The sequence below is a fragment of the Carlito syrichta genome, unplaced genomic scaffold, assembly GCF_000164805.1.
Source record: "Carlito syrichta isolate Samal-C Ts95f unplaced genomic scaffold, Tarsius_syrichta-2.0.1 Scaffold311222, whole genome shotgun sequence".
NCBI classification, from domain to species: Eukaryota; Metazoa; Chordata; class Mammalia; order Primates; family Tarsiidae; genus Carlito; species Carlito syrichta.
The window spans coordinates 416,509-430,908 of NW_007255318.1; the positions used below are offsets into that span (position 1 = coordinate 416,509).

General features: G+C 42.2%; 1 protein-coding gene across 2 annotated transcripts in view; it reads right to left on the reverse strand.

Annotated features, from left to right (window-relative positions):
- ACTR3B (ARP3 actin related protein 3 homolog B) overlaps nucleotides 1–14,400 on the reverse strand; it is an 81,108-nt gene that overhangs the window by 22,398 nt on the left and 44,310 nt on the right. For both annotated transcript variants that reach the window (XM_021717832.1, XM_021717833.1), the window contains 2 exons: nucleotides 11,392–11,565; nucleotides 9,773–9,865 (listed from right to left, as the gene is read on the reverse strand). In XM_021717832.1, coding sequence (XP_021573507.1) covers nucleotides 9,773–9,865; nucleotides 11,392–11,565 — 267 coding nt within the window. The remainder of the gene's footprint in view (nucleotides 1–9,772; nucleotides 9,866–11,391; nucleotides 11,566–14,400) is intronic.

Genomic DNA, 14,400 nt, shown 5'->3' on the forward strand with positions numbered 1-14,400 from the left:
GAAAACTATTCACACTATTTGCACGTAAAAAATAATTTTTACCGTTAACATTAAAATATGTGGCAAACCCCAGAAAACATTCATTATGAATGATAGATACTTTCAATAAAAAGTACGTTATGTAGTAAAAAAAAAAAAAAAAGAAGAAGAAGAAGCCTATATTAACAGAAAGCTCACCAATATCTAATATGGTATTAAAAATAACACAAATTCATTCCTGTAATGTGAGGTGTATTTTGTGCTAGAAATGCTCTTCATATTCTTAACTCAGTTAGACAGACACACAGTGCCACCTGTCAACCATCCTGTATAACTGCAGGTGCAATGTTTTAAAAACAAAACAAAAAAAAAAAACACTCACAGACATTGGCCTCCTCAACTCTTGCTATGCCCACAACCTCTACAGGTTAGGATGACAGCCCTGTCAGAAGTCCTTCTCACTCTTATATTCTTTATTCTTAAAACCAGAAAGTCTGAACAAACCTAAGTCTAATCTATGGGCTGCATGATAGCCCGGTGCCCTAGGGGAAACCCAAGCAAATGTCCAGGGCTGGCTCTAAACCACTGCTTGATCGGTAGGGGTGCAACAAGTAATGACAAGCTTCTTCCAAGAATCGCCCGCAGGTGTTCTCTCTTCCTCACGATCCTCTGCTTTTGCTTCAACTGCTGCCATCAGCCCAGCTCCTCACAAAGCTGCTCAACCCTCGTGGCGAAGAGAACGACTACTTCTGGATCCTCATCTTGTGTGACCTCTCAGTGTCACTTGACAGGGCCCCACAGCTTTAGCAGGTTTCTTTCTCTTCTCTCTTAGACTACTCCTTCTTGGCTTCTGTGGCCGTTAACTTTAGGACACAGTACTCAGGCGCTTAACCAAACACTAACCTAGGTACTGCTGTGAGGGTATTTTGTAGAGATGGGTAACAGTAAGTCAAGATTACCCTCCACAATGCAAGCGGGCTTCATCCGGCCAACTAAAGGGTTCCTGAACAAAAGCCAAGGTCTCTCAGAGAAGGGATTCTGCCTCAAGACTGCAGCAGCAACTCCTGCCTAAGTTTCCAGCCTGCTCCACAAACTTTGAACTTTGCCAGCCTGAAAGCAAGTTAACTCCTCAACATCATCTCACAGATATATAGATGTAGCAATATAGATAGATTGAGAGAGAAACGGGGGGGGGGGCGGGTTCTCCTTGGAACCCCAGTTAGTACCCAGCGGCCCATATGCCTTTTTCTGGTCCTATACATACCCCAGGTCTCATGCTCACCCTTCCCATATTCAAATGCTAGGTCCAGGGATGCTGAATTCCTTTCAGATGCACAAACATGCTGTATTCGTTCACTCCTGGCTCTGTGCACAGATTCTGTGCACTGCCTGAATACCCTTGCCTCCCTCCCATGCTGCACTCCCTGCTCTCATCGATGCTCACATCTGAGCTGTCCCACAAGGTAGCCATTAGCTACATATGGCTGTTTAAATTTATATTCATTAGAATTAAACCAAATTTAAAATGCTGCTGCTCAGCTGCTCTAGTCACATTCCAAGGGCTCCCCAACCACATGCAGTGGAGGCGACCTCACTGGACAGAGGCAGACACCTCCATCATGGGGGGGCGGGGGAGTGAAGAGCTGATCCTAGGAATCCTCCCGCATGCTGTCTAGTGAATGCTCATCCTGGGCTCCTGCAGCCTACCACACTTCAGTTCCTCCGTGCCTGCAGTGAGGCTAGCATCCTGCAAGTACACCACAGATAAGACTCAAGCAGTCAGAGCAAGGGAACCATCTACCCCTTCCATCAGTCTCGCATGGCCACAGGCTGCTTCAAGTCAATATCCAGTTAACATGAGCCTTCCCTTCCCAAAAAGTCAAAAATCTTACCATTCAGTGATGTATAAGCTGGAAGTATCAGTAACAACTTATGGGAGATATGAGTAGGAAATCGGAGCTGAAAGAACAGAGCTCTGGAACCTTCTCTGCCCATGGCCCTGTCCTAACCAGAGCAGCTACCTTTTTATCAGTTCACATATTACACTTCAATCAAAATTTCATCTTAATAAAATGCCTATTTGAAAAAGAAAAAAGAAAAAAACAATAATATGTATTTTTTTCTGATTGTCTCTCAATTGTTAAAGATATTTTAACTTATTCAACATAAAAAAGATATATATATAACTCATTTACCTTGCGGCATGCTTCTCTGATTTAAAAGGCATTAACATAATTATAATATTCACGCAATTTATTACAGAAAAATCAAGTCTTGAAAAATCAAGATGTATTCACATCTGCTTCACACACATAATGAACAGGAATTTTTAACAACTCCCAATCCACTGCTACAGCAAGTTTAAAGATATTTTATTGCCAGTGCCACCGTCCCCCAGATGTCTCCCACCACCTTCTGCACCACCTTAGGCTCCAGCCAACACAAATGCCTGATGCTTCTGCCCCCTCTCCTATCTGTGCTCACTCTCTTCCCTCCAGCTCTGCAGGCCAAGTCCTCAGACTCAGCTCAAAAGGCAGTTTCTCAAAGCCTTTCTTGATCCCCTCTAATTAAATGCAATCTGTCCCTTCTCTCAATTACCATAATTTGCATGATTCACTTTAATGACATTTAGCTTGTAGTGGTTCCCATTAGAGATATTTCAGTATTTTTAGCTTTTTGGTAAGCTCTCAAAGACAAGAACCATATCTCCTACACACTTAAATCCCCTACGTTAACAATAGTGTCTTGTACCTAGTAGGCCCTCAAGGTGCCTCCTGAACATAACTGGGATATAGAAAGACATCCAGTTACATCACAAAGAAACTCAAACTGGCTTCCCCTCAAAGAAAGCAGCAAGCCACTAAACACTGGCTAATCCAAGAGTGCACTGGCTGCTGACAGTGATTCTCAATTTAGCTCCACATTAGAGTCACCGGGGAAGCTTTTGCAATCCAGGTACCCAGGTACCACCTGGCCCAAGCCAACAGCATCAGAATCTCCAGGGCAGGCGAAGCCTTGGGTGGCTGAGGCTCCTGTGAGCAGCCCCTGATCCCATACAAGAGTTCGCCCCCCACCAGACCCCTACCCCTACCATTCCTGGAGGGTGAACAGAGAAAGCAGATGTATAAACATCCTTCTTGCCTGGGCATGGTGGCTCACACCTATAATTCCAGGGAGGCCAAGGTAGGATTGCTTGAAGCCAGGAGCTCGAAACCAGCCTGAGCAACATAGTGAAACTCCACCTCTCCAAAAAGTCAAAAATGAGTTGGGTATGGTGGCACATGCCTGTAGTCCCAGCTACTAAGGACGCTAAGGTGGGAAGATCGTTTGAGTCCAGGAGCTAAAGGCTGCAATGGGCTATGACCATGCCACTGCACTCCAGTCTGGGCAACAGAACAAGAGCCTGGCTCTAAAAAATATGTAAATAAATAGAAAACCAGTAACTATGTGAGGTGATGGATGTGTTCATTAGCTTGATTATGGTGATCATTCCACAAAGTATACGTTTATCAAATCATGTTATACACCTTAAATAGATACAATTTTTACTTCAATGACATCTCAATAAAGCTGGAGGAGAAAATATCCTAAATTCTCAAAGCCATCTTTTATTCTCACCTTCTACTGTCTCCCTGTTCTCTTCTTGTCTGTTAGTCTAGGTAACGTGTTAACTCAATAGCCAGGAAGGTCTCAGATGTTTCAGTAGAGACTAAAAGGAGTGCTTCCTACTTACTTCATGGTAATAAATTCCACTAACGGTCATTGAGACTGTGAATCTGGAAAATATAAAAAGCCCCAGCCCTCCTGATCTAGACAAGAACTTCGAGAGCAGGCATGTCAGAGGGAGAGAGATAACCCAAAGACCTGCAGCTGAACAGGGCAGGCACCAGGGAGTTTGGGCACAGCCACTTCCCACTGGGTCTATGTGGTTCTACTCCAGTTAATATGAGCACCACAGCCAGCCAAATAAGGCTGTGAAACTAGAGTGAAAGCACACAGGGAGCAGCGGTCAGGAAGAGTGGTCCACCAGGTAGGAAGCAACATCAATAACAGAAAAGGGACTAACAAAGCAACAGAGGAAAGCAACAGAGAGGAAAGATACACTACCTGAGAAAACAAAACACTCAGCCATCTAGGAAAAGGCAACTGCGTGTTCTGTAGAAGTATTCACTGTATAACTTCTAACCAGAAGAGTGTTTTAGATTTTTTTTTTTAAGCCCACACACCTATATATCTGTGCATTTACTAACACAGAAGTTGAGGCAGAGGGATGTTTTTCAGGGAAAGCTCATTTCCGCATGCAGGAGCAAAAGGAGTTAGAAAAGAGGACCAGAAGGACAGAGTCCACAGGGCAGGAGTAACCAAAGTAAGAGGATCAAAGGGACAGGGAGTCCAAGGGGCAGGAGTGACCAGAGGGATCCTCAGCAGTGTGGCTTCTGTGCTCTAAGATGCTGTTTCCAGAAGACTTCTGTTCCACACAGGGCAAGCGCATCTGGGAAAAGAGCTGGCAGCTTCCAGAAACTGGCTCACCAGAAGCACGGGCCAAGCAGTATGTGACCCCACTCCGGCCAACACAGAGTTCAGCAGTGACTCTGTCACAGTCTTTCCTAAATGCAGCTTTGACTTGCTGAAGACACACCTTTACATACACGGTTAGCATATAGTCATCACAGACCAACCTGTAAAGTATTAAACATCAGGCTTTCACCAGTTTTTACTCAGATGTCTACAGGCTATCTCCTGTTTTTATAAATAAAGTTTTATAGGAACCCAGTCTCTCCTCCTCATTTACGAATTGTCTTTGGCTGCTCTGGCAGAACTGAGTGCAGCACAGACCACATGGCCTGCAAAGCCAAAAGGATTTACCATCTGGCCCTGTAAAGAAAAAGATGGCCAATTCCTGATCTGATATCACCATGGGAAAATGCAGTGTAACAGCTGTTATCTGGCAGGCTGACAAACAGAAAACAGGCATTTTGAATATTAAATTTCAACTTACTTCTCAAGCCCCTTGCTTTGGAAAGAAGTCGTTTTCCTGGTGGCTGTGACAGAAACAGTGGTGCCCACCAAACATTCCACCACCACCCTCCTCACTTCCAGAGGCTGGTAGCGAAGCTGAGCTGCGTGACCAGTGCTGGCCCATGGAGGAGAGTTGACATGCCCTGCCAGCTACCTCCCCCTGCAGTGGAAACGAGGTGATACGTCCTACAGGGAGCAGCCCAAGATGGTGGCAGATCCCACTGCTGACCACACCAGGTAACGTACCACGAGCAAAGAAATAAACCTTTGCCGTTAAACACTAAGACATGTTCTGGTCTTCTCTGACTACATCTTAGAAAGGTGGCAAAGGGGAAGGTCTCATTTGTGTCTCTCCTTTCTCCTACAGTGTAGAGCTTGCTACAAGCCAAAGAAAAACATGGCCCACTTCACTGTATTCAGTCCTCCCACCTCTCAGCCTGACTTGACTTCTAAGTCACCTGCAAGGCGGCAATAACACTGGCAAGGTCCTGCACAAAGAAACGCATATGGCTGCTGAAGAACAAGACGAATTCCGCACAAACTTCACAGCCAGGGCCACACCAAACCCTTCCAAAAACCTCAGATAAGAATAGGGTATCCCAACGGTGAAGTAATCAGGGGCAGGGTTCCCTCTCTGGAGAATCATCTTCCTCCACATTTCACACAATTTTCAGTGTGATAAGGTGGAAAAGCATGAGTTTTCAATGATGTAGGAAATGGGCTCAAAACATACCTTGCCACGTAGCAGCCAGATGATCTTACCTAGCACTTGGCCCTCTGAAAACTCAATTTCCTGATCTGTAAAGATGAACATCAACCTTAACAGGCAGGTGTGAGGATTAAGAGACATGTATTTTAAGTACCTATCAAAGTTCCTGCACAAGAAGTCTCATTAAACATGGAACAGCATTGCCTAGAATGTGGCCTCAGGCCCACATTCTGAAGGTCCATCTCAATTTCATCTGTGAAATGGGAATAGAAACAACAGCTAGTACACAAGGTCACTGTGAACAAGATGCTAAATCCAGTTCCTGACATACATACTCAATAAATTGTAGCCATTTATTAAGTGATCTTTTTAAAGTCTGTGATTAATAACAGGCATTCAAGTAAAGTCCACTCAGGTGGAAGTGATGTGAGGCTATTTCTGAACAGTAACCAAGTACCTGTAGAATACTGAGCCACCAAAGAGCATATCTGAAATTTTCTTCCTCTTAAGTTTCATCATTTTTTCCCACTCTCTCAGCACAGTTGACAGACACTGAGGCTTTAAAAATGTACTAGGAAATGCAAGTAACTGGATTAAATGCCCTTGTATTTGTTAAGCCACCTTTCCTAATCCTCACCCAAACAGAATCTCTTCTAATACCAAGTTTTCATTTCAGCTTCTTCATCCCATCATCCTGACCTACTATGAATTCTGTTCTCACCCAAAAGGATGAAAAAAGTCAAAATGGAGTAACTCTAGTCAGAGTGGCAGCCATTTTAACGTTGCTTAACTTTGTCATGCTTTTCAGTAACTTACTTCAACCCACCTTATAACCATTAAGCAAGAAGGAAAACGGGCTCCTCAGAGGTAGTTACTGATCACCAACCTAACACAAATGATCCACAGGATTGAATTACATATCTATCAATGCCCAAGATAATTACTCTAAATACAGGAGAGTAGACGGTCAACACGCCTTTACTCCACTTTATTGTACATCCACTATTAGTGAATAACACTGAAGGGACATTTTTAACTAGCTAGTATCTCATGTCACATAACGATACCAGGTACACCGCTAGTATAACTAGGGGCTGACCACTTTGTAGTTCTCTTTGATGTATCCTAACATGTCTAGTTAGGGTGACTGGAAAAAGAGTCCTAGGGCTGGAAATAGGACAGGAAGCAGGAATTACCTATGTATAGCTTTGAGGTGGCTACAGGACAGACAACAGAAGGTGACCAGGAAGGAAATGGAAATTTGAGGTTGGCTCTCCGAGTGGTTGAAGTAACCTTATCCTAGCACCCTCTGCATAAGACAGTCTCGCTCCTAGCCCCCAAAACTCATTGGTTTCTCCTCTTCTTGAGAAGCCAAATTCCCTCCCCACTTTTTAACCTTCTTCTCTCTAATGACTCTTTCCCAGTTTGGATAACAAACCCCACACACAGGCACAGTCGACATATGACACAGTGAACTGCATGTGACCAAACGTTCCTAAGGGAGTCACACACTTTCCTCATTCACTCACCTTGTCTCACTAGCTTATAAAGTTTCTGTGAGTCCAAGGTCAACACATTTAACTCCTTGATAATTTAATAATTCCAAGACTGAAAATGGCATCAGAGTGAAGTTATTAGTCAGACAGATGGGAGAGGCTCCCAACACTTGGGGGGATGGGGCCAATCTTTCAGGTGTCCTTGGACAAGTAACACAGTCATTGCATTGGTTTATTCAATCTTATCTTTTCAAGGTTAAGGATATTTGTCCTATGAGGTTAAGGAATTTGTCCTATGACAAGAGATAAAAGAGGACCCCCAAAAAAGTCCAAAACCAACTTGCTTCATTTCACCCAGGGGCCTCTCACTTTTGCCACCTTTCCCACTGGTAGGGTTCAGCATCATTACTTGCTAAGTAAGGGACCCAATCTACACCATCTCCAAGGCCATCTCTACTTCAACAATTCTATAAAATTCACTGAGATAAATGAATTAATGAGAAAATTCTCATCCCATCATGAGAAATCCATAACTTTCATTTCCTTTTTGATGAAATTAAGACTAAGCAGTGTTTACTTGTTGCTTGCTTGCATTGACAAGAAGACACAGATAATGGCAAGTGGGAGTTAAGAAGCGGGAAAGATAAGACATACTATTTTACTGAATTATCATACTCTGGTCTCTCTTTAGTTTCCCTTTCTTGGTACTTTTTATTAGAAGAGAAAGGTGTTTAATTAAGGATATGCAACAAATAAAAACAGAATTATAATTTGTTCTCACCCATAAAAGTTGTCTAAACAACAAAGAAAATTCCCCAATTATAAAAATATTTTTTAACTGTAAAATTTCAAACAATTTTAAAACACAAAAAGGAGAAAGAAAAAGTTATTCATCATCCCATCTCCAAAGATATTTTATTTACTTTAAGAGTTTATATATAGGGCGCGATGGCTCACACTTATAATCCCTGTATTTTGAGAGGCCAAGGTGAGATAATTGTCTGAGCCCACAGGTTCAAGACCAGCCTGGGCAACTTGGCGAGACTTCATCCCTACAATAAATCAAAAACTTAACCAGGTGTGGTGGTGCATTGCCTGTGACCCCAGCTACTTGGAAGGAACACCTGAACCCAGCAGGTCGAGGTTGCGGTGACCATGAGTGTACCACTGCACTCCAACCTGGGCTCAGAGTGAGACTCTGACTCAAAAAAAAAAAAAAAGAAGGCTGAAGCAGAAGGACAGCCTGAGTCCAGTAGGCCGAGGCTGTGGTGTCCATGAGTATGCCATTGCACTCCAGCCTGGGCAACAGAGTGAGACTCTGACTCAAAAAAGAAAAAGAAAAATTTGATGAAAGAGTTTATATCTACCACTCAAAAATATGCAAACAATATTTTATATAAAATGTTACATGTAAATTTTACAAGTTGCTTTTTTTTACCTAACAGCATATAGATATCGTTTCATTTAAATTAACATTCATTTACCTCATTCTTTTTAAAGGCCACATAGCATTATTCCACTGTAGAGATGAAACCATATATACTGAGTTCTCTTGGTTGAGCCTGATTCTCTCCTCCTTAAATTCAGCTGCCTGAGTTTGTATAAGGTGACATGGAGTTATGAGGCTGAGCACCAACAGTATAACTCCTTCAAACAAAGGCTAATTGCAGATGAAGACTGACCATCACTTTCTGCTCTCAACATTTGGCTGTCGACAAAACTGCTTTTTATTCAATAATTACATGGATTAGATTTTTCTCATTCCAAATTTCAAAATTTTCTGCAAAGGACTTTTTTTCTTAAACTGCATAAGCATATTCTATTTGATAGTTCTATTTCAGGCTCTGAATTCTATCTGACACCACCACCTCAACACTGAACCTAAACATGCATGAAATGAGGCCAATGGAGTTCACAGAGAGCATGAGAGGGGTTTCACTTTTATCTTTCTATCTTTTTTTTTTTCCTTTGGAGTTGGAGTTTCACTCTGTCACCCTCCCAAGCTGGAATGCATGGAATGCAGTGGCATGCTCACAGCCTGAAGCCTCAACCTGCTGGACTCAGGTGATCCTTCCACCTCAGCCTTCCAAGTAGCTGGATTTATAGGCACGCACCACCATGCCCAGCTAATTTTTTTATTTATTGAAGACATGAGGTCTTGCCAAGTTGCCAGGCTGGTCTCAAACTCATGGGCTCAAGCAATCCTCTCACCTCAGCCTCCAAAAGTGCTGGGATTATAGGAGGGAGTCACCATGCCAGGCCTTCATCTTTTAATCAATACATATGGCTAGAATTACTCAACTTAAAATATGGCTTACTAGATAAGAATAAAAAGCATATACAATAATTAAATTTAAATACTTCTAGTTTACTGAGTCATATTTCCAAACATTTAAGTCATCACCTCTCCAAGTATAAAGTATTTTACAATTATACTGACTTTAACAAATCTTATAGAACAAAAGATGAAATAGGAATGTCTGTGTGTTGGTAGTAATAGCCTATTCTAGGAATTATGGGCCTTTAATTCTGGAATGAAATCAAAGTACCTTACCCAAGCAGCTTATACCTTATACAGCGGACGACGTACATCGATGGGACAGTTCTGTATTACTTCATCAACAACATCCGAGATGGATTCCATAAAGTCTGGGTTGGCAAACTGAATGGTATATAAACACAGAAGAAACATTCACATTTCTCTCAAACAGAACAAAATAAAAACTCTTTAAAAAGTAACTTCAACAAATGCACAGTTTATTGTAATTTAAAACACTCCACGATGGAATGAAGGATATGGTAAATGAATCTCACATGGCTATGTGTGTATGAAGTAGTGATGACATATTTCTCCTCAAGAGGTTAGAGAAGGAAAAATATCCAACAGTAACAATGACCAGCCCCACAAAATGAATACACAATGACTCATGCTAGTAGGAGAAAGTTAAAGATACATGCATGTCTGTGGTATGCAATGAAAAACACATGTGTATACCACTTGGGAATATTAATATTATGGAAAAAAACAGGATATGAGGAAAAACAAACATGTTCAATGAAAAATTAATTAAATCTGCTCTAGAAGATAGGGAAAGTGTTTTATTTGATGGTAGTAACCTTAAAATAATTAGCATGATAATCATGTTATAAAGAGAAAGCCTTAGATTCTATTTCCATAAGTTAAATAAGCTAAAGTATAAATAATTCAGCTCAATTGCATTACATTTAAAACATTTTAGAAACCAAGGTTAATGTATAATAACCTCGTCCATACTTCTCAGAGGAAGAAGGAGGTGACAGTCACCAGTTCACCAGTTGGTCACGGGACATTTGTCCATTTTATGTCTATTTCTAATCAATACTTTCAAAAGTATGAGTAGTCACTAGATTACTATCACTATTATTATTCACTGAGTTATTATACATTAAATTATGAGTGAGGTACACAGTTTATACTATATATAATCCCTGTATAAAATATTCACGTATGTATCTATAAACAGGCAGCAGTTTATAATTGCTGAATATAAACTGAATTAGGCAGGAAAATATACCAAAATACAAATAAAGTGCATTATATATAAACCTTAAAATGTCACCACTTAACTACTGCTTCCTGCAAAGTATGAATAATTCCTCGAGTCTACAAGTTAAAATGATAACGTGTAATTCTTAAGACTATCTAATAATAAAAATGCTGGCCTCAGAAAAAAGCTTCACCTAACTTGCAGCAGGGAACACAGCAGGACCAAATGTCCAGGGTTAAAACTGGGAATCAGGGAGGACAGTCACAAAAGATGGAAAGGTTACATACTATCCCACTTTTATGTACAGGCAGCCTTGCGATTAACTAGTTGTATCATTAGCATGTGCCCATACCACTCCTTTGAGAGTACTTGCAATTCTGCTATCGTCTATTGGTCCCACAACTTCCTAGTCATTCGTGGCATGATCCATTCTTAACTATTAGAGCAGATAACCAAGTCTGTGGAGGAGCAAACCAAGCAATCAACCAAGCAGAAAAACTGCACGGCGTGGGGCAGGGGGCGGGGGAAGACCACTGTCAGCCTGAAGAGAAACAACTGAAAGATGGCCAGCCTCCCACTACCCTTTGCTGAGAACTCCTCTCCATGCTCACTAGGTGGCAGTGTCACTCCATATACACACACAAAAAAAGAAACATCTTACCTCTGGGTGAAAGAATATTTCAGGTCCCAGGAACCTTTCATAACCAACATCAATAACAAACTTCTTCTGATTGATTGCATTGATACCCGTGTACTGTTTGATCCACTTCCGGGGATCCACATCATACTTAGCAAATTCCTTGACTATATCAGGGCAAATGTAACAGTATTTCTCCTGTATACACACACAAAGATGGCAGCAGGCATTAACAACAGCCCAGTGTTTGACCTCTGACAAATAACCAGGAACCCCATGTATCAAACACCCCTGAAATCAGCTCTGCATACACCATAACCCCAGTGTGGATGTGCTATTGAGCATCATGGTCTATCATCTTTCATATTAGGCATGACTGCACTTGGACTTTGGCCAGGTACATCTGCTTTCTCTGCAGCTCAGCTATTAATCTTAGCCTTGGTCTATCAAATTTTGTTTCTGTATTATCTGAAATGATGTCTACAGGTGTCTATAATAAAGCATCAGCGTCTTATCTCTATCTAGTCTTTCCTTGTTGCTCTCAGGCTCCCCGCATGGTGCCCCCTGGCACCTGGCTGTTGTCAGCCTGCAGACCAGCAGACCTACACTGTCGCCTCATCTATTGAATGTGGCACTGTCTACATCCTGATGCTTTACTACATTTGCTCCTTCGGGCCAGCATGTGACAAGCTAAATGTAGTATATGAATGCCAAAGGAGTGATCACTCTCAACCAGCTGATCATTACCCTGCTGTAGAGTCTGACACAGTGGTACCATCGGCTCCACTGGTTTGCCTAGAGATAGTATACATTGTTGACTAGGTGTTCTAAGTCAGTCAACACATATTTGTTGAGTATCTAGGCACCTGGGATGCAAAACTGAATGAAACGCACACAGATCCCTGCCTAGATTACACTCTAGCTAAGAGTGAAACAGTAAGTAATCATCATAAATAAGTAAATGACATGGCATGGTATAAGGTGACAGGTACCATGGATCAAAGAAAAAGTAAAGTGAAGTCCTGGCACTGGAGTGGCCAGTGCATTGCTGCTGCAAAAGAACTTGCCAATGGTTTCCATCCTAACACCAACAAGCAGCCTGAGAGGTGCATTTCCTGAGTATCTGGTGATATTGATGTTCCTGGGGTTCTTTGTGTTGATCATGTCCTTAGAGCCAACCCCAGCAAAGCAGCAGGTGACACCTGGGTACTAGTATCTGAAAGTAAGCACCCGTGGGCAAGACCCACGTGGGTTGCCCAGCACCTCGTGCAGCATCACCACCAGTTGGTGCTAATTACACACTTCGGAAGGAATGGCTCTTTCAAGGACCTCAGAAGATGGTCTCATGATGTTACATTCAAACTTTTTTAAAATCCCTGGAACATGGGGATTGGAACCCCCTCCCCAAAAAAAAAACCCCAGAATTTAGTTATTGAAAAAATTGTGCATTTATTCTTACATATTTAAACTTCAGTCACCTCCAAAGTACCCTCCATTTGAAGCAATACACCTATCAAGATGCCTTTTCCATTGCTCAAAACAGGTTTTGAATTCATCAATTTTGATGCCTTTTAAGGCTTTTGCCATTTCTTTATTCACCTCTTCCACATAGGCAAAATGTTTCCCTTTGAGGACTTTTTTCATCCAGGGAAGCAAAAACAAGTCACTGGGGCAAGAACGGGTGAATAGGGAGGTCGGGGCATGGAGGTCATGACATTTCTGGTCAAAAAAAGCTGAACACTCAGTGCAGTGTGGGCAGGTATGCTCATAAATCACCCATCACGAAATAGACAACCGCGCTGAAAGAATCTCCAAAAAGAAATTCACTAAAGTCAACACCAGCTGGTACACTGATGCCAATGGGTTCCTAGAACACTTGGCTAATAGGGAAAGCCTGAACTACAAGGAGCCCACATTCCAAAAGGTAATTCTGGGTTGTGGGGGGTCCCCCATATACATATGGTTTTTTTTGTTTCTTGGGCATCACTTTGTCACCCAGGCTGGAGTGCTGTGGCACGATCACAGCCCACCACATCCTTGACATCCTGGGCTCAGGCAAATCTTTCTGCCTTCTGCTCAGCCTCCTGAGTAGCTGGGAGTACAGGTACATGCCAGCGTGCCCAGCTAATTATTTGATTTTTGTAGAGACAAAGTCTCTCTATGTTACCTAGTCTTGAATTCCTGGGCTTAAGCAGTTGTCCTGCCTTAGCCTCCCAAAGTGCTGGGATTATAGTTGTGAGCCACCACATCCAGACTCCTGAAATACATCCTAATACCATCTTCTGGGTATCTTTGACATACTCTAGTAGAATTAGGCTGATAGGCAAGAATTAAAACATAACCCTGTGTTCCTCGATGAGAGAACGAAAGTGGGTCAGTTGATACAACTTTAAATATACCAACCCTGGAGACAAAAACATTCAGTTGTCCTTAAAGGCCTGGTCAATGTCCTGTGGCATCTCAACTCACTTAACTGATGGCATAAAATGCTTCCATAAAGTGGGTACAAAGTAGCAGTGTTAATCTTATGGTCTGGATTCATGATGCAAGGATGGCGTGTTCACTTCACACACACCCTCCCACCTGCTCATGACCACAGGAGGCTGTGGTAGTAACAGGAGGCAGGGGTAACTCTAACCCACTTCTTCCAGGATCTCTTCCTTTAAAGAAAGAAGCGAAGTGAGAACTGACAGGGCTAACCCAAGCAGCAGGGCAGGACAGCTGATTTGGAGACTCTTTACTCCTGAACTTCACAGCTAAGGGACACACAGTCAGAACTGGGCAGTGCCAGTTCAGATTTTAGGGTCAGAACTGGAACCCAGACAGATCAGCAGGAGGTCAGGAAAGTTACCTCCTCAATCACGCCATTTAAAAACCTGACTGAAAATGGTAAGATTCAGACTCATGAGAATGATCCCTGGGCATCAATAACACGAGGTTCAATTCTGACTTACATTCTTAACAGGTTTGGAGCGGCAAGGAAGCATGGATCAAATACCCACACTTCCTTTCCACTAAAAAAAAAAAAAAAAG